The sequence below is a fragment of the Malania oleifera genome, chromosome 13, assembly GCF_029873635.1.
Source record: "Malania oleifera isolate guangnan ecotype guangnan chromosome 13, ASM2987363v1, whole genome shotgun sequence".
NCBI lineage: Eukaryota > Viridiplantae > Streptophyta > Magnoliopsida > Santalales > Ximeniaceae > Malania > Malania oleifera.
This window is the reverse complement of record NC_080429.1, coordinates 36,986,433-37,009,184: the sequence shown is the minus strand read 5'-3', so window position 1 is coordinate 37,009,184 and position 22,752 is coordinate 36,986,433. Positions and strand designations below refer to the sequence as shown.

Here is a 22,752-nt window from a genome sequence, read left to right as displayed (position 1 = left end):
GATTTTACTTGATCAGCAAGACCTAGGAGAGGACGCTGATTCGTAAGTTTGGTGCCGCACCAGGGGGTCCGAAGGTCTTATTGGTGGTTGAAGTTCCTATGTAATAAAAATAAATTACTTAAATAGTTCTAAAAATAGTGGTTCTGTAATTGGTATTTTTAAAATATGAGTTGAATATCACTTTTTTGCAAAAATGCTTATTTTTAAGTGATAAGTGTTACAAATATATATATATATATATATATATATATTTATTTATTAAGTGCTCCCAATCAAGGCAAGCGTATCCGGAGATTGAAACGACGTCAATTTAGCTTTATGTTGAATAATTCTACAACAAAAACGACATCATTTTTGTGCTTCTTTAAAACACCCTATGAGCCCCGCCCCCTAATTCCTCGAACCACTTGCGTTCCCCTTGTGCTCCGCTCGTCATCGCCTGCTGCCACAGCGAGCGGCTCCAGCGCCGAAGTCCCCACCGCGCCTCCACTACCCGTAGCCTACTCCCACCGTGAGCGCGCCTGTCACCGCGAGAGCCTCCTGCGCCGAAGTCCCCCTGCGCCTCCACTCCTCGTCGCCTGCTACCAGTACGAGCACCTAGCGCCTGTGCCTGCGTCTCCACTCGTCTTCTCTAAGGTAGATTTATCTGTATGTATTTTTGGTCTGATTTCAAATGAAAGCTATTATAGCAGTCTGATTTGGTATATATCTCCACTCCTTAACTCTGGGGCATCATTTTCTTTCGTCTACCCTAACTGCACCTCTTTAATTTATGCACTCTACTACCATCAAGATGAAGAAATAGAAATTTCACTATGGCACTCTGTCACCAAATGAAGTAATGCTTCTTCTATATACTTGAAAAATCCTCTCTGATAGACTTTATTTTCACAAAATTCATTGTGTTTTCTACAGTGAACTATTCGCTGGTGGGTCCTTTTTTAATCTGTATTTTCAAGAATAAGGTCTAAGCTTTAATAATGAAGCTTATAGAAAGTTCTTCGCAAATATATATACAAGCAACTGGAATGAATCTTAATGATATTTTTTCTATATGGGAAATTGATTTGGGAAAAAGATCAAAGGAACTAAATCTTCGAAGGTTGAATCTTAATGATATTTTTCCATGCTATTTGTTTAGATCTTTATTGAGAAGAATCTAGAAATACTTTCTCCGATTGTTTTTGTTGTTCGTCTCATTGGTGTGCAAGGATGAGGATAAATAATGGACTTTAGAAAACGGACCTTGGTTTATGGACACTAGTTGTGGGAACGTTTGGCTTGGATGCTCAGTTGCCCAAACAAGTCATGCTACCTTCTTCAATAACTGTGTTCACCATCCTTTGCCCTTAACAGATGAGTTGTTTACAAGAGAAGGCCTTTGAGACAGTGCAGGCGAGTTAATTCTTTTCTAAGGATTTGCAGGAAGAAGCATCTGATATGTGTAGTGTCACAAGTTAAGCTTGTTCAGGACATTATGCTTGCCTGTGATCGCTTATCTCGTGTGCTTGGGATGAGTTTCCATCATGTAAATACTAGTATAAGGTTATTTTCTACTAGTAGAGTCTTTGTAAGCCAAAGAAGGCAGTATGACTCCTCGGTCACTTTGATGTTTCCTAGTGTCAGGATGATAATTACATAAAAACCTCTTTAGGGGAGGGTGAGTGTTCATTAGTCATTGTAAAACTCACTAGCAATTGTCAACATGCTTAGCCTACTTGCCTCCCTTGCTAAGTACACCATGTCAACGAAGGATTTGTTAATGAATTACGTTTGCTTCAATGTTTACTGTTTGCTTACCACGGCTTTCATGAATTGATTACTGTTTCCGTTGCTATCTGAATGAATGTTAATGAAAGTGCTTCGTGGATGAATGTTGGTAAACGATAGGCTAGCTAGTTAAACAAGAGTACTTTAGCTAGCGCCGCACGACCCTTCACAAGGGTGTGAAAATAGTCGGACCGTGACATTTGGTATCAGAGCCAGGTTGGTGACACTTGGTGAGAGCCCAAGGTTGAGTTGCTACGTGAATTCGATTGCCTTTATTGTTGGATTTGGGAAGCTTTGAAAAGTGACCATGGCACCAAATACTACTGAGAGGATCAGCGTGCTGGAAGCACAGGTTGAGACAACAACCAACACTATGGCCACGGAAATGGCCCAGATGAGAGAACTTGTTGATGAGGTGATGGGATCACAAAAACATCAAACGGGTTTGATAGGCGACATGTCAGAGGACTTTCGCCACACAGTTGAAACTTTGTAGTCGCGGATGGCTAATCTGGATGCAAAGGTGAATCTGATGGTTCTTTCTATGGGGAACTCCAACACTCCGGGAGTTAGCAAGACCAAGGTGCTAGAATCTAGGACGTATGGGGGTGCCCGAGATGCCAAGGAGTTAGAGAACTTTTTGTTTGATGTGGAGCAGTACTTTCGCGTTGTGAGGATGGCCTCAGAACAGGCAAAGTTGGATACTGCGACCATGTACTTGATTGGTGATGTCAAACTGTGGTGGCGTACCAAGTACCAAGAGATTGAAACTGGACGCTGTGTAATCAATAATTGGGCAAACTTGAAGAGAGAGCTTAAGGCCCAATTCTTTCCTGAAAATGTTGAGTATAATGCAAGGAGAAAATTGAGAGATCTCAAGCATATGGGGTCAATCAGCGAATATGTGAAACAATTTTCTGCTTTAATGTTGGATATTTGGGATATGTCGGAGAAGGACAAGTTGTTCTAGTTTCTTGAGGGGATGAAACCGTGGGTAAGAACTGAACTTCATAGGCAAAGGATTCAAGACTTGTCAACTGCCCAAGCGGCTGCAGAACGCTTGATTGACTACGTTGGTGATGATACCGCTTCGTCCAAACGGTTTGGCAGAGGGAAATAGTGAAAAGTCTTTCAAGAATGACAAACCCAAGAGTGGGGGAGCCGACTCTAAATCATCAACCTCAAAGGAAGTTTCGTCGTCTCAAGGGTTCAACACACCCAATGGAAAGGGGAAGAGTAAAATTTCATGCTATTTGTGTGGTGGATCTCACAAAATGAGTGAGTGTCAATACAAGAGATTACTCAATGCCTTACAAGCTTCTACTTTGGGAAAAGGGGTGGAAAGCGAGGAGGAAGAGGATGATGCCCCGAGGGTGGGTTCAGTGCGGTTGGTGAGCGCATTGGAAAAGTAGGAAAAAACACCAAAAGGGTTAATGTTTGTGGACTCGAGGATAAATGGGAAGAGTACTCGCGCTATGGTGGATACGGGGGCTACTCATAATTTTGTTTCGCAGTTGGAAGCATGGAGACTCAACTTATTCTTAGAGAAGGATACAGGACGCATGAAAGCAATTAACTCTGTAGCCCAACCTACTCTGGGAGTAGCTAAGCAAGTGACTGTAATGCTTGGACAGTGGGAAGGTCATGCGAATTTCACAGCGGTGCCATTGGATGACTTTCAAGTCATTCTAGGAATGGAGTTCCTAAGGGGGACTAGGGCAGTGCTGATGCCTTCGGCTGGTTTCCTGTGTTTGATGGGAGATCACTCGTGCATAGTGCAAGTCATTGCAACGAAAGGAGACGATGGGAAGTCCCTTTCAGCCATACAACTCAATGAGGGATTGAGTCAAGGTGAACAGACACGTCAAGCCACGGTGGTGGTAGACGAAGAAGTAGGTCAAGAGTTGAAGCCTACGACCATCCAAGCGGTGTTGGATGAGTATAAGGAAGTGTTGCCGGATAAGCTGCCTCACAATTTGCCTTTACGACGGACTGTGGAGGATGAGATCGAGTTGTTATCAGGAGTGAAACCACCTGCTAAAGGGCTATGTCGGATTGCGCCTCGAGAGATAGTAGAGTTGAGGAAACAACTTGATGAATTGGAAGCGGGATGTGTTCGCCCTTCCAAAACACCGTTGGGAGCATCGGTCTTGTTTCAGACGAAACATGAAGAGCATCTACGGAAGGTGTTGGACAAGCTGAGGGGAAACAGTTTGGATGTGAAGAAGGAGAATTTCTCTTTCGCTCGGCGAAGCAACAAATTCCTTGGTCAAGTGGTTGAACAAGGTCGTATCCGGAGGGGTATGGAGAAGGTAAGGATGATTCAAGAACGGAAGATCCCACGACAGTGAAGGAGTTGCGTTCCTTTCTTGGCCTTACTAAATACTGCAGGAAGTTCGTTGAGGGGTATTTGCGGAGAATGACTCCAATGACAGGACTACTGGGAAGGTATTATTGGTCGCACACGTGGGATGATGTGGTTGATTATACCAAAACTTGTCTCACTTGCCGACAAGACAAGGGGGAGCGGAAGAAGTATGGTACTTTCATGGCCGCACCAAAGTACTGTTCAGCAGGGGAGATGACACAATTGTTCCTTGTGACTGTTGTGAAACATTGGGGTGTTCCCCAAGTTATTATTTGTGACCAAGATTTAATGTTCACTGACAACTTCTTGACAGAGTTTTTCAGGATATTCAGGTCACATCTTGACATCTCTTTGAGTTATCACCGACAGATAGACAAACAATTGAAGAGATTCAGAGAGCTACTAGATGAGTACTTGTGCCATTGTGTCAACGACAACCAGAAGAATGGTGTGTAACTACTTGATGTGGCTCCATTCTGTGGCAACACCCAAAGGCGCTCAACAACCAACAAGAGCCCTTTTGAGCTTGTTACAGGCCAGCTGCTGCTGTTACCTCACATAGTGGATGAGCCATACAAACGAAAGAGTCCCAGAGCGTACATCTTCACTAGTGAAGGGGGATAGAATGCAGAGTTTGCCCAAGCCTATCTGGAGAAAGCTTCTGAGCAGATGAAGAAGTGGACAGATAAGGGGAGAAGACCGCAGTTTCATGTCAGCTGCCTCAAGCCATTCAACGCCAACACCAATGACCTGAGCAGAAGTCAGTTCAACAGAACAGAGTTGAAGATAGTGTAACCTGACAGACATGACGTTGAAGAGATCCTTGCAGACAGAAAGTTCATATCCTCAAGGAAGAAGCGGTAGAAGTTCCTAGTGAAGTGGAAATGCCTTGATGACAAAGAAATCAGCTGGATTTCTGCGGAAGATATTCAACCGTTCGTGGACAAATTTGAAGTGTACCTATCGCCAAAAGTCTACGAGGACGTCGACCGCATAAGTGGGGGAGCATGTCACGAGCTTAGCTTGTTCAGGGCATTTTGCTTGCCTGTGACCGCTTATCTCGTGTGCTTGGGATGAGTTTCCATCATGTAAATACTAGTGTAGGGTTATTTTTTGCTAGTAGAGTCTTTGTAAGCCAAATAAGGCAGTATGATTCCTTGGTCACTTTGATGTTTCCTAGTGTCAGGATGATAATTACATAAAAACCTTTTTAGGGGAGGGTGAGTGTTCATCAGTCATTGTAAAACTCACTAGCAATTGTCAACGTGCTTAGCCTACTTGCCTTCCTCGCTAAGTACACCTTGTCAACGAAGGATTTGTTAATGAATTACGTTTGCTTCAATGTTTACTGCTTGCTTACCATGACTTTCATGAATTGATTACTGTTTCTGCTGCTATCTGAATGAATGTTAACGAAAGTGCTTCGTGGATGAATGTTGGTAAACGATAGGCTGGCTAGTTAAACAAGAGTGCTTTAGCTAGCGCCGCACGGCCCTTCACAAGGGTGTGAAAATAGTCGGACCATGACATGTAGCCAAGGAATTTGCTTTATTATGATCTACTATCTGATGCATAGAAAGGGTTTTGCTTGGCTTGGGTTCCAATATCATGTGGCTCTGTGTTGTTATTGTTATTTGCCAGGACTGAGAATGGTCAAATTTATGTTGTTATACAGTAGTTTAAATTTTGTTTATGGGTTTTTTCACCTGCTGTGATCATGTAAGAAATGGGAGTTTAGATGGATTAATCCAGTGTGGGTAAGCTAGGGCTTTGGTGTGTGTTGATGCAAAAATTGACAAGGTGCAGTTTTGTTGCCTCCCAACAGTTTTGTTGCTGCTTACTGTGAACATCAATGAGCAGCTGTGGGGGACTTAGCTGAACGTCATAGGCATCAAGATTTTAACCCAACAAACACCCAAACTTAGAGGGAGCTTTCGCTCATATTTGAGGCAACACTTAATTTGGATCCATTTAGTCAAAATAAGGCTTGATATAGAGAGTGACCTGTTTATAAACAGAAACAAGAAGGCTTGCCTTCAGCCTTTACTGGATCTAGTTCCTTGTTGCCCAAAAGATGACTCAAATAAAGAAATATTGGTAATACTTGGTCAAGACCATTCCATGCCAACATCATCCCACTTCAAGCCTTCAACAATTCAATTTCTTTAGATTAGAGCAATTTTCTAGAATTTGAAATTTCAGGCAAGATTCAGTTGAATACAAATTAAAAAATAAGATGTGCATACATGAGTAACCATAAACCAAAATCCTTTTACTGTTACTTTTTTTTGTGAAATATAATGTGGGGATGAAGATAAAAAACAAACTAGGTGCTGGACTGAAAACATGTTAGGGCTAGTTCAGTGTGGGTAAGCCAGTGCGTTGTTGTTTGTTGATGCAGAAATGGCGAGATGCAGTTTTGTTGGCCCCTATAGTTTTGTTGCTGCTTACTGTAACTTCAGTGAGCTGCTGTGGAGGACTGAACTTAACATTGACATCAAGATTTTAACCCAAAACACACCCGACCTTCGATTTTGAACTTTCACTTATTTTTTAGGCAGCACTTAATTTGGATTCATTTAGTCAAGATAAGGCTTGATTCAGATAGCGACCTGTCTATAAACAGAAACAGCATGCTGGCATTCAGCCTTTTCTGGATCTGGCCCCTTGTTGCCCTAAAGAAATAGTGATAATAATTGGCTCATTTGTTCCAAGTCGACACCATCCCACTTCAAGTCTTTAACAATTCAACTTGTTTAGATAATTTGATTGCAATTTTCTAGAATTTTGGAAACTTGGAATATGTATATTTAGGTAAAAAATTATGCGCCAACTTAACTCTTGTGGATAAAATGACAAGTAGGTAAAAAACTATGCACCGGAGTACTCGTGGCAAGGTCACCTTTGGAGGTGTAGCCGATGACTAAACGACATCCTCTCCTGAATTTTGGAGGAGAGAGTTAAAGAATGCGTCCATAGAGCCCTCAACTCCATGCTAGAACAGCGGTTTGTTCCACGGAAATAATGCTTAATACATTTCTTGAGAAAGGGTGAATTGCTTGCCTGCAGGGGAGGCGAAGCCAGATCTCCCACAACCTGTGAAGTGTCTTAAACCCTCGAGAGTCACAAAGGATGTGACCTATGAGCACACCAAACACAATGCATGGCATGTTGCTTTGATGCAAGGGATTAGGTGGATGAGAGGGAACATGGCAGAACCATGGCCTCAAGAGCTAACTAATAGGTCACTTAGGCCTGGCACAAAGGTAGTTACCTAGGTGAGGTGAAATCGACATTGCTAAGCCCAGCTATTAGTGACCATGCCCCAATTGGCAACTAGGCAAAAAGAGTGAAGAATGCACCTCATTCGCCTAGGGGAACATTGCCTCACCAATGAAATACACCCTAGACCGGCAATAGAGGTAAGACAATAACTCAAGTAAGTCAAACAAGATGCTAAATTCTGTAGATAGCTTGGTGATTGTCGTTGGTGAATTCACATTTGATTATGGCCACATTGTTCGAGGAAAGTAAGAACCAAGGTGAGTAAGACGTCTTTTGCCTCATACATGGACCGCGATGTATCGCTTGCCACCCAATTCAACTATGGAGTTGACCATAGGAACATTGCAAATAAAGCTTGCTTGATGGAGAAGGAAATAAGTGAAAGTCAATCAACAAAGAATTGCTAATAATTAGGTGGATTTTGTGTGTAGAAATAGCACTTGTCAGCAGGTTGGCACAATTAATGTTGGCATAATCTAAAGGCATATTTTGATGATCTTTTGTAAATCTGAGTTTGAGTTGGAGATTGGGGGCGGGGGGTTGTAAATATGTATTTGATCTATTTTAAAAAGGAAATTTTTAACTTGACATACACATCAATACTATTAGCCCAGTGCTAAACAGCCCTGCATCACCTTATCCTTCTCACTCCTCTCTCACACTCCCTCTCTATCTCTTTCTCTTCTACCCTTATTCTATTTCCTTTATCTTTTTTTTCCTTCTTCTAATTTAAGTCTTTTCACCTCTCTTATTTGTTCCTCTTCTACAATTTCTATGATTCTATTCAACAATCTCCTTATTTCACTAGGGTATCCCTTGTGAAATAGGGCATTTATTGTGAAACCTTTTATGGGGGCATACATAATGATCCCATTCCGCCTGCACACCGGAAAAATTCGTAATTCCCACCTGGGAACCATTTATTAGAAATAATAAACATGCACGCTTAGTGGGACCTAATTCACCATCTCCCCTCCTCAGTCTCCTTATTTCGTTTATTAGAAACACAAGGAATCAACATTCCAATCATCTAATGATAAAACAAATAACGGAAAGGAATTAAGACTTGGATTATGATTCCATTTCAAATTTGATTCTTTCCGGCCAAACTTGTTGTAAATTTCATGTAAAATCAACAACTTTTTTCTCAGATATATTGTATATTTCATTTTATTCCTTACTTTCTTCAATAACTAACTTGAAAATTTTAGATTTATTCATATTTTATTTTTTGTAATATTTTCTATGTTTCAAATGGGAGCGTAATATACATTTACATTCTTTCATAAATGAATTCAACCTTATTTTTTTAATAATCAAGAACCCTTCTTAAGGAAGGGTGTCTTAGTGAACTACCTCTGATGTAATCTCAGTGGATTTCCACACCAGTAGAGTTGTACATATCCAGGTAAAAGTCAAAGCACTCGGGGCAAAATCAAACTCAAGACCTCATATTCTTAGAAAACTATCTCAACCCATTGAAACTTGTTAAACAACAACAAAACCAATAAAACCAAGCCTTAAGTCCACTAGGTGGGGTCGGATATATGAAACCTTTTCCGCCAATTTATGCGATCATGGACCATTTCTTTTGATAGATTCAGGGATATTAAATCTTTACCCACTATCTCTTTCTAAGTTATATTAGGTCTGCCCCTACCTCTTGTACTGCACCTCACAATAACTAACTCACTCTTCCTTACTGGCGCACTATGTGGCCTACCCTGCAAGTGTTCATACCATTTGCGTCATCCCTCCCTTATTTTCTATAGGAGTTACATCCAACTTACCATGAATATGATCATTTCTTAATTAATCTTTCAGTGTTATAGCACTCATCCATCTAAGCATTCTCATCTTGGCAAATTTTACTTTTTGAATATTTTGTTTCTTTATTGCCCAACATTCTGATCCAAAAAACATAGCTGGTCTTATAGATGTCCTATAAAACTTCCCTTTTAATTTTAAGGGTATTCTACGATCACAAAGCACACTTGAAACACTTCTCCATTTTACCAAACTTGCTTTAACTCTATGCATTACATCATCTTTAATTTCTCCTTCAGCTTGCATAATAGTTTCAAGGTATCGAAATCTACAAGTGCTATTTATTTCTTTATCATCAAGTTTAACTTTGTCCCCAATATTCCTCTTATCATTGCTGAAATTACATTTCATATATTCTGTCTTATTTCTATTTATCCTAAAGCCTCTAGATTCCAAAGTTTCTCTCCATAATTCTAACTCAGCCTCTACTCCATCCCTAGTTTCACCAATTAATACAATATCATCTGTAAACAACATACATCATGGAACCTCCTTTTGAATACTCTTAATCAGTTGGTCCATCACTAAAGCAAAAAGATAAGGGCTCAAAGTAGATCCTTAATGTACACCTATGGTGATTGGAAATTCTCTAGTTTCTCTAGCTATAGTCTTTACACTAGTCATTACTTCATCGTACATTTCCTTAATGACATCAGTATACCTACTACATGCACCCTTTTTTCCTAAAACTCACCATAGAACTTCCCTAGGTAACCCCTCTTCTTTTCCCTTAACTTTTCCATTAAACTTCTTAAAAGATATATAACTTCTGTGGTAGATCTCCCAGGCATAAAACCAAATTGATTTTTTGAGACCTTCGTTTCTAACAGATAAAAATAAATTGAACTGAATTGAATAATCTAAGGTGAAAAAAGAGATATTGTTAGCATTGACTTGTTGAATTGTGGAATTATCATTTTACTTCTTCAACAATTTGTTTGGGTGTCTAAAACTTGGTGGTTAGAGTATTGTGTGGCAAATGATTATGGAGGTTTGTGTGAGGTGAAGAATTTTTGGAGAATTTTGATTCTGGAAAAATGAAGGTGCATAGTGAGTGGAAGGGTTCCTCTCGTCTATTGCTTTTGAGATAGGACATGGCACTCCAATTTTGTTTGGATTGATGCTTTGCGTGGCAACACATCTCTCAAAGAGCGATTCCCCTTTGTTCTTTTAGTTGGCTTAAAATTGTAATGGAATTGTTCATTGATTGCTTGGAAGTGTGACTAGAGATTTTGTGAGCTGGAGCCCAATCTTTAGAAGAGGATCAATTCTCCTTTGTTCTTTCAGTTGGCTTTAAATGGTAATGAAATGGTTAATGATTGCTTGGAAGTGCTAGGAGATCTTGTGAGCTGGAGCCCAATCTTTAGAAGAGGACCTTAAGATTGGGAAGAAGTTGCTTTGAGATTCTTTTCCACCCTAAATGAGACCTTAGTTCACGTGGGGGAGGAGGGCAGTGTTAGATTGGTGCCTTTGAGCAATGTAGAGTTTTGTCTGGAGTCTTATTACAAGAAGTTAGGGGATGGTGAGGAAGGAATGGGCATGGGACTGTCTCCCCTTGGAAAACAATTTGGAAAATGAGAAGCCCCTCCAAAGCGTCATTTTTTCACTTGGGAGGCTACTTGTGAAATGAGTCTAACCATTGATATCTTGATGAAAAGAAGGAAGACATTATTTGGTGAGTTGGTGTTTACCTTGCAAGAACTAATAGGAGTCTGAAGTCTGAACTACTTATTCCTGCACTGTAGTTGATGAGAGTGTTTTAGGTTTGTGTGGATGAAATTCAATAGGTCATTTTGGAAAGAAAATGGAAAATGTGCTTGTTGAGGGAGGGACCTAAATACAAACGCCAAAAATAGTAGGGTGTGGTATACCATATCTTTGGCTGTCATGTGATTTTTTTAGGGAAGGTTATATGAGGGCTTTTGAGAGTTGAAAACAGTTTGGGAAGGGTGAAAGGAAAATAGATTTTTACACTACATTTTGGTTGTAAGGAGATTATTGCATGGTTCAGAATATTTTTGTAAATTACATTTATTGCAATTCTTTTTTGGCTCATTTTGACTTGTATATTCCTATTATACTTGGGTGCCACAGGTGTTTTTGTTAATGAAAGTATTAATTAACTAAAAAAAAAAAAGTTTATCTTGTTCTTCTTCTAGAGGTCCTTTTATCATAGTTTTCAATAAAGGGAACAATCTTATTAACATTTTGAATCAAATGTGTAATTGTGGTGGTGGGAGTTGTTTTTTAGTTTGGAGGGTGGAATTTGCATCATGTTAAGTAGGGCATAGAAATAATTTGGCATTGTTGGCATTGATGCTAGGCTGATAATGGTTGTGGTATTAGCATAATGATGGTGCTTGTTGGTCAGGTAGTTTTTTGGTTGTTCGAAAGATTTTGGTTGCCATGGTAGTTGTAAGAGGTGATATTGTTGGTGTTGCGGTGGCATGTTTGTGTTAGTGATGGAGTGTTGTTTGTTTCTTGTCATTTGTGTTCAAACTGATTCTGAAATGGCCTTGGATTGTTCTAATCTGGTCAGACTCAATCTGCTGAATGTATGCCCTCCTGCTTGCCACCTCTTTTTTCCTACTGCTGCTACATATGTGGATCCATTCATCAAACTAATTGCAGCATACCCTGTCCTCTGCCATTGCAAATCCACCACTCTACTCTTATCACAACCATCAGCACTAAAACCCTGACACTTTCTTCCATAATCGCTGAGACCCTGCATAATTTCATAAAAAAAAAAAATCCGTGTGTGTGTGTATCTATCTGACACAATTCAAAGCTTCAATTGAATGGAAAAGAAAATACGAGGCAACATATAACATCAGAAGCAGGATCGATGTCATCATTGCCATCGATTCTCACTGCTGTTCTACCTGATAGACTATTGTGCTCCCTTGTTGCTACTGTCCCAGATGACTTCTCTTGTATTTGATTCTGAAAAATAAAAATGCCTTAGATGCAACAGAAGTTTCTTGTTGCTGTTGATTGGTCATCCTTATCTGGAATATTCATTGCCCTCATCACTATTCCTTTGTCTTTTCTTCCTCAACTCATTTGCCGTCGTCATTTTAAAAAATGAAACGATCCGTCTGTCCATTGGAAGTTAATCTGGGAGAAAGCTGGGTCAATGGCTTTATGAAGAATCTGTATAGAGTCCAAAATCTAAATCTAATTTGTATATGCACCTTATCTTGAAATGCTGTAGGTTTTTCATTTTCTCTGTTTCTTCATTTTGTGAATAGAAGGACCAAAAAATGGGGCAGCAGCATGCCAGCAGCACCATTCCTTAAGAGGGGGGTGGGGGTGGGAAAAAAGAGAAGATGTTGACCAAGTCTAATGCTGAATTGCCTTTGAAGGTGAAATCTTATTGTCTGGAATGTTATTCAGGTGGCATGAAATGACAGATCTGAAAATTGTATCTGTCTGAATCTAAATTGAAAGGAAACACCTTGAATATGTTGGATTAAGCAAGAAGAAATGCTGTGGACATGGATAGGGATGTAAATGGGACAAATCTGGGGGTGGGAGGTTCACCACCATTACAGCCCCACCAATGCAATCCTTCCCAGCCTATTGCCCCGAATCCACCTCATAGCATAGCACAGAGTCCCATCCATGTCTCATTAGGGGCTCTGTCACTTGATGGGGATCCAGTTCCTCTGTGTGTGCGCATTAACCCCCACGCACCTATCTCCATTCTCAGCTTTGAAAATCCACTAAAACGACCCATCAACATCCAGAAAACCTCTTCTCCACTATACTTGGTTAAACAAACCCATCAACCACTGAATGCCACATCAATTCCTTGATGAACACAATTGGCACCAGGAACAAAATAAACAGACTCAATTTCCCAGCAGCAGCAGTAGATTTTTTTTAAAGAGAGAACCGAGCCCCAGAGAGAAAGAGAGAGAGGGGAGGGGGGAGGGAGGAAGGAGAGGGAAGAAAGAAAGGGTGTTCAATTGTATGAGAAAGACTAATTGAGCTGTTGGATAGGACATCTAATCTACTGCTCCTCCAAAGGGAATTCTGGTACAGGCCTGAAGAAAGGTCTGGGCGTTTGTTGATTTACTTACCAAGGTTTCAAATTCTCAATCATGGTGCAGCGCAGTGCCTGAATCAAATCATGGCCCCTTGTTTTGAAAAGAAAAGTGAGGTGAAGTAATTGGAGGTGAGACACCAATCCTATGACTTATAAGAAGATGGAAATATTGCCAAGTATGCTTGTTATGCTTTCATTCTATAACATTGATGAGGAGCAAGACTAGAGGAGAGCAAGCATCTTTTGAACTCAAGTAATCTATCAGAAGTTATGTGGGTTGGTTATTGATCCTGGTAGTCACACAAATGTGGTGTCCGAGTAACCTGTGAAGAAGCTGAATTTAAAAACTAATCCGTCCTATAGTTTGGGTGAACAAGGCAAACTTGAAGGTGAATGCACTGAATGGTCTTTGCTTGCTGTGGGACACTGTAGCAGGACATTCTTCCTCTCAATATTTGTCACATTCTTTCAGTGCATTCGTGGTTTGTTTGACAGATATTTTTCATAATGCATGAGAAGTTTTCATTTGTTGTCAATTGACATGAAAGACAAGTTGATGCCTTCATGGGATCTCCCAGTGGCCAGTTTAGGTGCCCTACTGGTGTCTCTCATAAAGTGTGATGATTCTAACTATGGACCATTGAACATTACTAAAGCCTATGGTGATGGTATTCTGGGTCCTTTCTCCAGCTTGATGGGGTTGAGTTTTCTCAGACATTACTTTAAATGAGAGGGGTAAAAAAAACATAAAACATTATTAAAGAATTTGGATAACAAAATGCAGAGAAACCTGAAGCCAAATTTGCTTTGGAGTTCTATTGGGGGGCCCCGGGGAGGGGGGTTTGCAATTTTTTCCCATTTCTTTTGTGAATTGGAAAGACTATGAATCTGATTGAGGTTTCAGGATGCAGAGGACCTCAACAGATCTGTTCTCTGATGTGTATTGAAATTTGTGTTTTATAATAGATAACTTTCTTTTTTTGTGAGAATTCTATAAACTGTTTCATGGTTAAATAAGATTGATTTCTTTCTTCTAATTATCATAAATTGACCTGTTTGTGCAGTGTTCTGATTGCTATAATGTTTGTGACAAGAGTTTTTGGGAGAACCCTTTTTTCTGCAGTCAAATCAGAGACGTATGCTACTGCTGCTGCTGCTGCTTCTACAACTAGGACAGGCCCCCCTAACCCTCTTGAAGAGTTCTTTGAGCAAGACAGAAGTCCAGATGATGATAAACCTGTTGTCTATGGTACAAGCTTCTTTCCATTGATTTTTGGTGCTCTTTGTTTTCATCAGGGCCGTTTGTTTCTCTTCTGATATGCAAGCTTTTGCAGAAACTGTAAGTTCTTTTGTATCTGAAAGAGGAGGCAAAGGCCGAATATTCTGTTATTAATTTGAAAGCCAATAGAATAAAATACAAAAAGGAATAACATCACAAAATCATTATTCTTAGCCGTGTTTAAACTTCTACGGAGGTTTGAAAATATAATGGCAAAGTTCTTTGTTTGTTGAAGAATGCGTCTGTGTGTGTGTGTGTGTGAATGGCAGAAAGGATTTGTTTTTTTGTGTATATAATTATTATCTTTTTAAAAAATTGAATTAATTAATCAACTGTCACTTGATTAAGTTTGTGACACAAATAGGTTTTACTTTTACCTACTGCCAATATATGATCAATGTTCATGTCAAATCCTTGGGAATGGGAGGTTTTCTAGAAAAATATTGTAGTTTAATTTTTTTTTTTCAAGTTTTACTGTGATGGTTCCTTTGTAGTCAATTCCATATGGTTCAAAGGGCTTGGCTTGTATCTTATTTTTGTAAGGTGTTCGTCGTGTGTTCTTAGAAGTTTGAGTTAATATAATGATAAAATGAATTAATATGGTTTTTGTTTTTTTGGTTGCACATGAGGATCGGTATTGTAGAAAACCTCTAGGGTCATGTGATGTGCATTATCTCGGTGGCACATATTTAAAAAATAATTTTAAATGTTAACATTTTTATCTCATTTAGGTCGAAGCTGGAAGGCTTCTGAACTGCGCCTCAAGTCGTGGGATGATCTGAACAAGCTATGGTATGTTCTGATGAAGGAGAAAAACATGCTGATGACTCAACGGCAGATGCTTAATGCACAGAACCTACGATTTCCTAATCCAGAGCGTCTCCCCAAGGTACTTCCAGATACTCAGCTTCTGTGAGGAGCCTTCTAATAAAGTATCTTATTCTTGTTAGCTTATAGATCCATTGTAGTAGTTCTTTCTACTTCAGATGACATAATTGTTTATTGACCCTGGGTATTGGTGAATCACATGCATTCATGCAATAAAATCCTTATCACACACTTGCACCAAATAAATTCGGGGATTTTTATGTTATAGTAATTGAACTGGAAAACTTAAAATCACCTAGGATCTTCATTCAAATAGAAGATGAAATATTAATCATTATTCAAATTAGAATTCAGTCTCAATTCATCGACTCTTTTTTAACAAAACAGACTGACGATTTGATGGCCCTATCCAAGAAAACAACAGAGTCATGCTTTCGGAGCAGCCTCTGGGCATGCTAAGCAGTAGACACCATCAATGTCTCAGCCCTGTTTTTGGCTTCCATCATTGTTAGGAATGTGCAAATGGGAATTCCTTTTTTCCCTTTTTTTTACTAAAAGAAGAATTCATTAGTAGAATAAGAATATGCTCTAGGAGAATAAGACATCTTAACAAGGTCTGGAAAATCCAGATAAAAAACACGAAGGAACAACCTAGTGACTAGAGAACAAAAGAGAAAAACCATCATGAAAACACTCCAACCCATAACCCTAATCACACTGAATATCAGAAGAGCTCACCCCCTTAAAATTTCTTTGTCCCACACACCAAAGAGAAGCCAAATAATGTATCTTTTTCCAAACCAGCAATCGAGCCGTTTTCTTCCCTAGAAAAATGAGTGCATTGTGCTCCATCCACAACTCCCAAAAGTCTGCAAAAAATGCATATTTCCAAAGTGCTGCCCGTTCCTCTTTCCTACCAAATCCAGCAAAAGACACTGCCAAAAAAATCCTCCACTGTCGTAGAACTCGCCCAACATTCACCTAAAATACCAAATAACTTATTCCAAACACTCCAAGCATAGTTGCAATGAAAGAACAAATGCCATGATGATTCTGAACAATTAAAGCAGAGAACACATATGTCTGGAGATATAGCCTTGAAAAGTGTCCTAACCTGCTGCAAGTTATTGGTATTAATTCTATCAAGCGCAACCAACTAAATAAAAGCCTTAATTTTAAAGGGGACTTTGGCCTTCCAAATGGAACTATAGAGAGGAAAAGATAAATTTGACCTGTTCAAAAAATCACAAAAAATTTGCACGAATAAATCCCCAAAGGATCCAAAGAGCAAGACCGCCTACCCTCCTCTAAAGAAATCCCTTTTTCCCTTATCAAACATGAACCCAAAAAATTTAAAAGAAAAAATACAGGGAAGGTCTGAAAAAAGAAAGTTAAACCATAACTTGTGGAGAGCTGCAGAGTTAATGTGTTGTACCTTGATGATCAGTCCTGTGGCCATTTGAATTTCAGTTACTTGATATACTAGCATTTACTGTTTTGGCGTTTTATTATTAACAAAAGAAGGATCAAAATTTTAAAACCTGCACCAGTTCTTAACCGAGATAAGCGACTGGGTCGGTCCAATTGGTGAATTTTAAAATTATTTTTAAATATAAAACCGAAAGCTTTTATTTTAAATAAATATTTAAATTTATGTTATTAGTTCTATGGGTGTGTGTAATGAGAAACAGTTAATAAATGACATAATTTGATAATTTTAAATAAACTACTGTTCCCTCTATAGTAACACAAACATTAGCCCAAATGGGGAGCCAGCTCCTCAAGTACTCTTTAGGTAATCTTTGGCAAGGTTCAAACTTTGGCGCCTATACTTCTGAAGTAGTGAATCAAATTGGCCTGCCTGCCAGGACAGGCTGAGTTAGGCTGAGTCATACTGGGTAGATCCTGGTTTCAGAAGATTCCTGGTTCCATGATTGACTCTGCTTGGACAAGTGAATGGGTTAGACTGGACCTATCTGACCCTATGACCAGTCTGTATTTAAAACTATGATTAGACATGCACTATATGATTGAAAGAAAACAAAACAAGACAGAAGACAGACCCAACACATAGTTAATGTCCTGCACAGTTGCATCATAAGCTTAGTAAGTTATGTGGTAATGCTGTTTGTGACTTTGCATCTCCTAATTCATACCCCATAGAATTTGGGAAGTGATTGCATGAACAATGTTGGTGCTGGCTGGCTTGCCTATGGAGAATCCAATTGTTTGACACTGGTGTAAGGCATCTGGGAACAGAAATTTTAATTAATGACTGTTTCTCTATTATTCTGTACAATAAACATCCTTAGCGAGGTGATTCATTTGAGCTGGCCTCTGGGCTGGGAAGGGTGAATTGTCCAAGAAGTGATGGCAAAATACCCTCGAGCTTTGATAATAATCTTAATGAGTGAGAGCAATTTTGAGACATCTAAAGGGGGAGTGGGAGTTTTGCCATCTGTCACAGGAAAATCTTCACAAGAAAGGGTCACAAGTGATGTGATATCCCACCATTTGTTGAAATCTGTTAATTTTTTCACACTGGATAAATTCTAACTGATCGTGAGATGCCATATCACTTGTGATTTTTCTTGTGATGAATAGAATTTTTCTTTTGTTAAACATTTTTTTATAGATAAAATCTAAGATAAAAACTTATTTGGAGTGGGATTTCCTGACATTACCATCAGAAATGGATTGCGCCCGAAGATCCGTTGAGTGGAAATCCTAATGACTTCAAAACAACATTTTAACTTGAAAAGTTTATAGGACTGGCTGAATCCTGGGGATAGGATGGGTTAATAGGCTGTGCTCAGTAGGCATCTAAAGGGGCATCTTATGAATCTTGGATGCAGGAGTTCAGAAAATGAGGTGGGAAGGGTGGAGAACATGTTTCTTGGCACTACCTATGGGCTTTTCTGTCTTGAACTAATGCAATCTACCTCCACTAGATATTGAATGAGATGACTTTTTGTCTAATATACTTTTTTGAAGCACTTGTCATGATTCTGGCTCCTGAGCCAGATGCGTCTCTTTCTCAGCTGATACATGAAAATTGAAAATCAATTTGGATGACCCATGTATTGTTATGTTTTTTTGTTTGTACTTCTGAATGACAAGCAAACAGAGAAATGAAGGAAAATAGGAGAGCCTCGGAGGACTGGCTGTTTTAGGACTCCAGATTCCTCATTTTCTTTTACTTGGTTGAGCCAGATGCGTCTCTTTCTCAGCTGATACCTGAAAATTGAAAATCAATTTGGATGACCCATGTATTGTTATGTCTTTTTGTTTGTACTTCTGAATGACAAGCAAACAGAGAAATGAAGGAAAATACGAGAGCCTTGGAGGACTGGCTGTTTTAGGACTCCAGATTCCTCATTTTCTTTTACTTGGTTTTCATCGATTGATGACAAGTGAAATGCAGGTGAGGAAGTCCATGTGCCGAATCAAGCATGTACTCACTGAGAGAGCAATTGAAGAACCAGATCCGAGGAGGTCTGCTGAAATGAAGAGGATGATAAATGCTTTATGAAGACTTCCAACATGCATCTGTTGCCGCTTGGGAAGGAAGAAATGTGGGAGGATAAAAATGCTGGTTTATAGTGGTTCAGCTTGTATTTGGTTTGGCAATTTATACATAGTTTCGTTTACAATTTTGGGGATTTGATGAACAATTTGAATGATCCAATTCCATTACTAGTTCCAGGAATATTTTCAAATGCAGCACTCTCTCTCTCTCCCTCTCTCTTGCTTGTTATGGATTGACATGGATTATTGTTTGCTAATTGGGACCAGAATTTGTAATTTGAAGTAGTTTTTGACTTGGTGGCCTTTAATCAATGGTAAGGTTGCTCTTTTGGACCAGTTAATCATGGGTCCGAGTTTAAGGAAACAATTTTTATGTCACTGCAATCGCAAAATGAGGAGCCTCGAAGTCTCTGGGATGGGGATGAGACTCCTCATTTATTTATTTGTTTATTTGTTGCATTTGGTTAAAATTGAATAAGATGGGACTCAATTAAAATAGTTATCATAGTTATTCAGTTTCCTATAATGGTATACAATTTATAAGGGATACAATAGATAGAATATAAGTGAAATTATTATTGTTACTATTATTAAACTCTCGCACGAGAAATTTGACTCTATCAAAAACTCAATCCAAATTAGCTAATAGCGAGGATGTTTGGAATCATGCATAACAAATAAATGAAAAATTAAATTGATCAATTTAAGATGGTTCTTAAACTAAATATGATATTAATTTGAGTCAATCTTTCTTTAAAAGAGACTGATAATATGTATTTATGTGTCATTTTATCTATTTAATTGTATATAAAATTTTGATTGGTTCTCATAAATTTATTTTAACTTAATATTAACAAAATTGATTTTTGGAGTCTAGAGGATAAAGATAGCCCTTTGACACTATCAAGAGTCAATTGCCCAATTCAATTAACAATTAATCTATAAATAAATTACTAAAGATATATGATATCATGTTGTCAACTAATGTTATCATGGGTTGCATGGTATCCTAAATCAACCATAAAAGAAAAATTAAAATTGACCAATTTAGGACAATTTTTTTTTAATGAATTACTTATTCAATAATGATGTTTACTTTTTATTTTTTTTTAAAAAGAGTAATAAATATGTATCTTAAATTGTATGAGCACTATAATCAATATATTCATTTTTAGTTGTATAAAAAAATTTGATTGGTTCATATAATTTTATTTATTTATAATATAAATTTATGCATTGGAGTTTTGGATGTGAAGGGAGCTTAGGCGTAACGATAAAGTTGTTGTCTTGTGACTTGAAGGTTGTTCGAGACATGAAAATAGTTTTTGGCAAAACTGTAAGGTAAGACTGCGTATTATAAACATAACATGATCTATCCCTTCCTTGGACCCCGCATGAGCTTTATACATCTAGCTTTAAAGTTTTGGAAGCCACGGAGAGTTTCTTAGTTTGTCTTTTATATATACTAGTAGAGACTCATGCAATATATGAGATATTATTAATTTTTAATATAAAAATATAATTAATTTTAAATTACTAATATTAATATTAAATTAATATATATCTATCTATTATTATGAAAATGTACTTGTTGGAACGTCAAACTTGAAGAAAGGAAAAGAAATCCGGGCTGTCCATTTATTTGGAGATCCAGCGGCTGTTTTCTTTCTTTTGCTATGGGGGCATTGATGTAATTTACTTATTTTCGTTTGTAAAATAGAACAGTAGTGCCGTTGGTTTTTTTTTTTTTTTTTTTCTTCAGCTTTAGATAGATAGCATCGAGAGAGAGGAGACGTCTTCCCCTTCCCTTTCCGCGAGAGTCTTCAGTGCACGAGAGAGCACTTGCAGCGAGTTCCTTCAGCCACGCGAGAGAGTGAGGGGTGCACGAGAGAAGGAGACGACAACAAGAGGAGGCTTGGCGTTGGGGATCTCCAGCCTCCAGCGGAGGTCCACGCACGAGGAAGGGGAAGGTAAGCATAGATCTAGTTTCTTGGGAGAGTTTCTTTTAGGGCAATTAGGGAGGAACATAGGAAGAAGCCTAGGGTTCTTCGCATGTGCGAAGAGGGGCTTTCTTGGGTTGTTCTTGAACTGATTCTTAGAGGAGATCGATAAACCAAGAGAGGTAAATCTGTGTGTACTTGTATTTATTTCCATCGATTTAATATAGCGTCTCCGAAGGTGAGTTCCTGCCGTGGATGTAGGCTAATTTTTGGGCCGAACCACGTAAATGTGTTCTTGTGATTGTGTGATTGACATGTTTATGTTCTGCTGAATTTATGGTTGCTTTACTGAATATTATTTGGTGAATAAATATTTTTCTTGATTAGGCTTGGCACACACGTACATGTTAAAATAAATATGTTTTAGTTTAGGTGTGGTTGTGGTTGATGCTTAGATAAAATCAGACTATTATTGTGGTTTGTTTATAATTGGTTAAAACCTGAAAATTAGAATTAGCAATCAGTTTATACACACAACAAGTGATATTAGAGCCTAACTATGTGATGGGGACCGCTAAGTTTGAAATAGAAAAATTCACCGGAAAAAATGACTTTGGTTTGTGGAGGATTAAGATGTGTGCCATCTTGGTACAATAAGAGCTTGAGGAGGCTCCTCTTGGAGAAAAGAAGGGAGCTTCCACTTCACAATAGAGGAAACTAAATTTTCCCTTCACCGACAAAGTGAAGCCCGAAATCCTCCAAAAGGCACATAGTGCCATTATCTTGTCATTAGGAGACAAAGTGCTTAGGGAAGTTGCCAATGAGGATACGGCAGCTGGAGTTTGGTCAAAACTAGAAAGTTTGTACATGACAAAATCCCTAGCAAATAGACTCCATAAGAAGACTAGACTCTATACCTTTACAATGACCGCTGGAACATCTATTGATGAACATGTAGATGAATTTAATAAAATTCTTTTGGATCTTGCTAAGATTGATATTAGTATAAATGAAGAAGACCAGAAAATTCTTTTATTGAGTTCTCTTGATTCCATATATGAAAATCTTAAAGAAACTATGATGTATGGGAGAGAGAGGCTGACCTTAGAAGATGTGCAAGTGGTTTTGTACTCCAGGGAATTGCACACTAAGTTTGAGTCTAAATCAGGATTAGGGGAAGGGTTAAATGTAAAGGGTAGGTCTGAAAAGAGGGATAAGAAAGGAAAAGGCAAGAGGTCTAAATCAAAGTCTAAGAGCAAAGCACTAAAGTGTTTTTCCTGTTACAAGGAAGAGCATTTTAAGAGGGATTGCCTTGAAAGGAAAAAGGTTGCCAATGCCACCACCTTTGAATCAAAGGGTAAGGCAGCTGTAGTTTTAGATGGGTATGATAGTGCAGAAGTGTTGAATGTCTCTGAGAAAGATTCGGGAAAAGAATGGATATTAGATTCAGGATGTTCCTTCCACATGTGTCCATTGAAAAACTGGTTTGAGTCCTTTACATGCTTAGAAGAAGGTCATGTTGTCCTAGGGAACAATAAGTCATGTCAAATACAGGGTATTGGGACAGTGAGGCTTCTAATGCATGATGGGATTGAAAGAGTGCTAAGAGATGTGAGGTACATACCTGAATTGAAGAGAAACTTGATTTCTCTTGGTAGCTTAGATAAAACAGGGTATACGTTTAAGCCTGAAGGAGGTAGCCTAAGAGTATGTAGAGGTTCACTGGTAGTGATGAAAGGGGTGCCAAAGAATGGGCTGTACACCTTAGTAGGAAAGACAATGATAGGTGAGGCTTCACCTATTAGTCATAGGGTAGAAAATCAGGTTTCCTTGTGGCATAAGAGGCTAGGACATGTTAGCCAACAGGGCCTAA

At 38.8% G+C, this 22,752-nt stretch overlaps 1 protein-coding gene across 1 annotated transcript; it reads left to right on the top strand.

Annotated features, from left to right (window-relative positions):
- The first annotated feature begins 366 nt into the window (after positions 1-366).
- LOC131145575 (uncharacterized) lies at positions 367-19,130 on the top strand. Its single transcript, XM_058094737.1, has 4 exons — positions 367-636; positions 14,369-14,553; positions 15,315-15,472; positions 18,836-19,130. The coding sequence occupies exons 2-4, from the start codon at positions 14,385-14,387 to the stop codon at positions 18,941-18,943; spliced, it is 435 nt and encodes a 144-aa protein (XP_057950720.1). The 5' UTR covers positions 367-636; positions 14,369-14,384; the 3' UTR covers positions 18,944-19,130.
- Positions 19,131-22,752: the final 3,622 nt, after the last annotated feature.

Coding starts and splice junctions, on each gene's coding strand:
- LOC131145575 (XM_058094737.1), top strand. CDS start 14,385: ATGTTTGTGACAAGAGTTTTTGGGAGAACCCTTTTTTCTGCAGTCAAA. Junction 14,554..15,314: donor TGATAAACCTGTTGTCTATG/GTACAAGCTTCT, acceptor TATCTCATTTAG/GTCGAAGCTGGAAGGCTTCT. Junction 15,473..18,835: donor ATCCAGAGCGTCTCCCCAAG/GTACTTCCAGAT, acceptor AGTGAAATGCAG/GTGAGGAAGTCCATGTGCCG.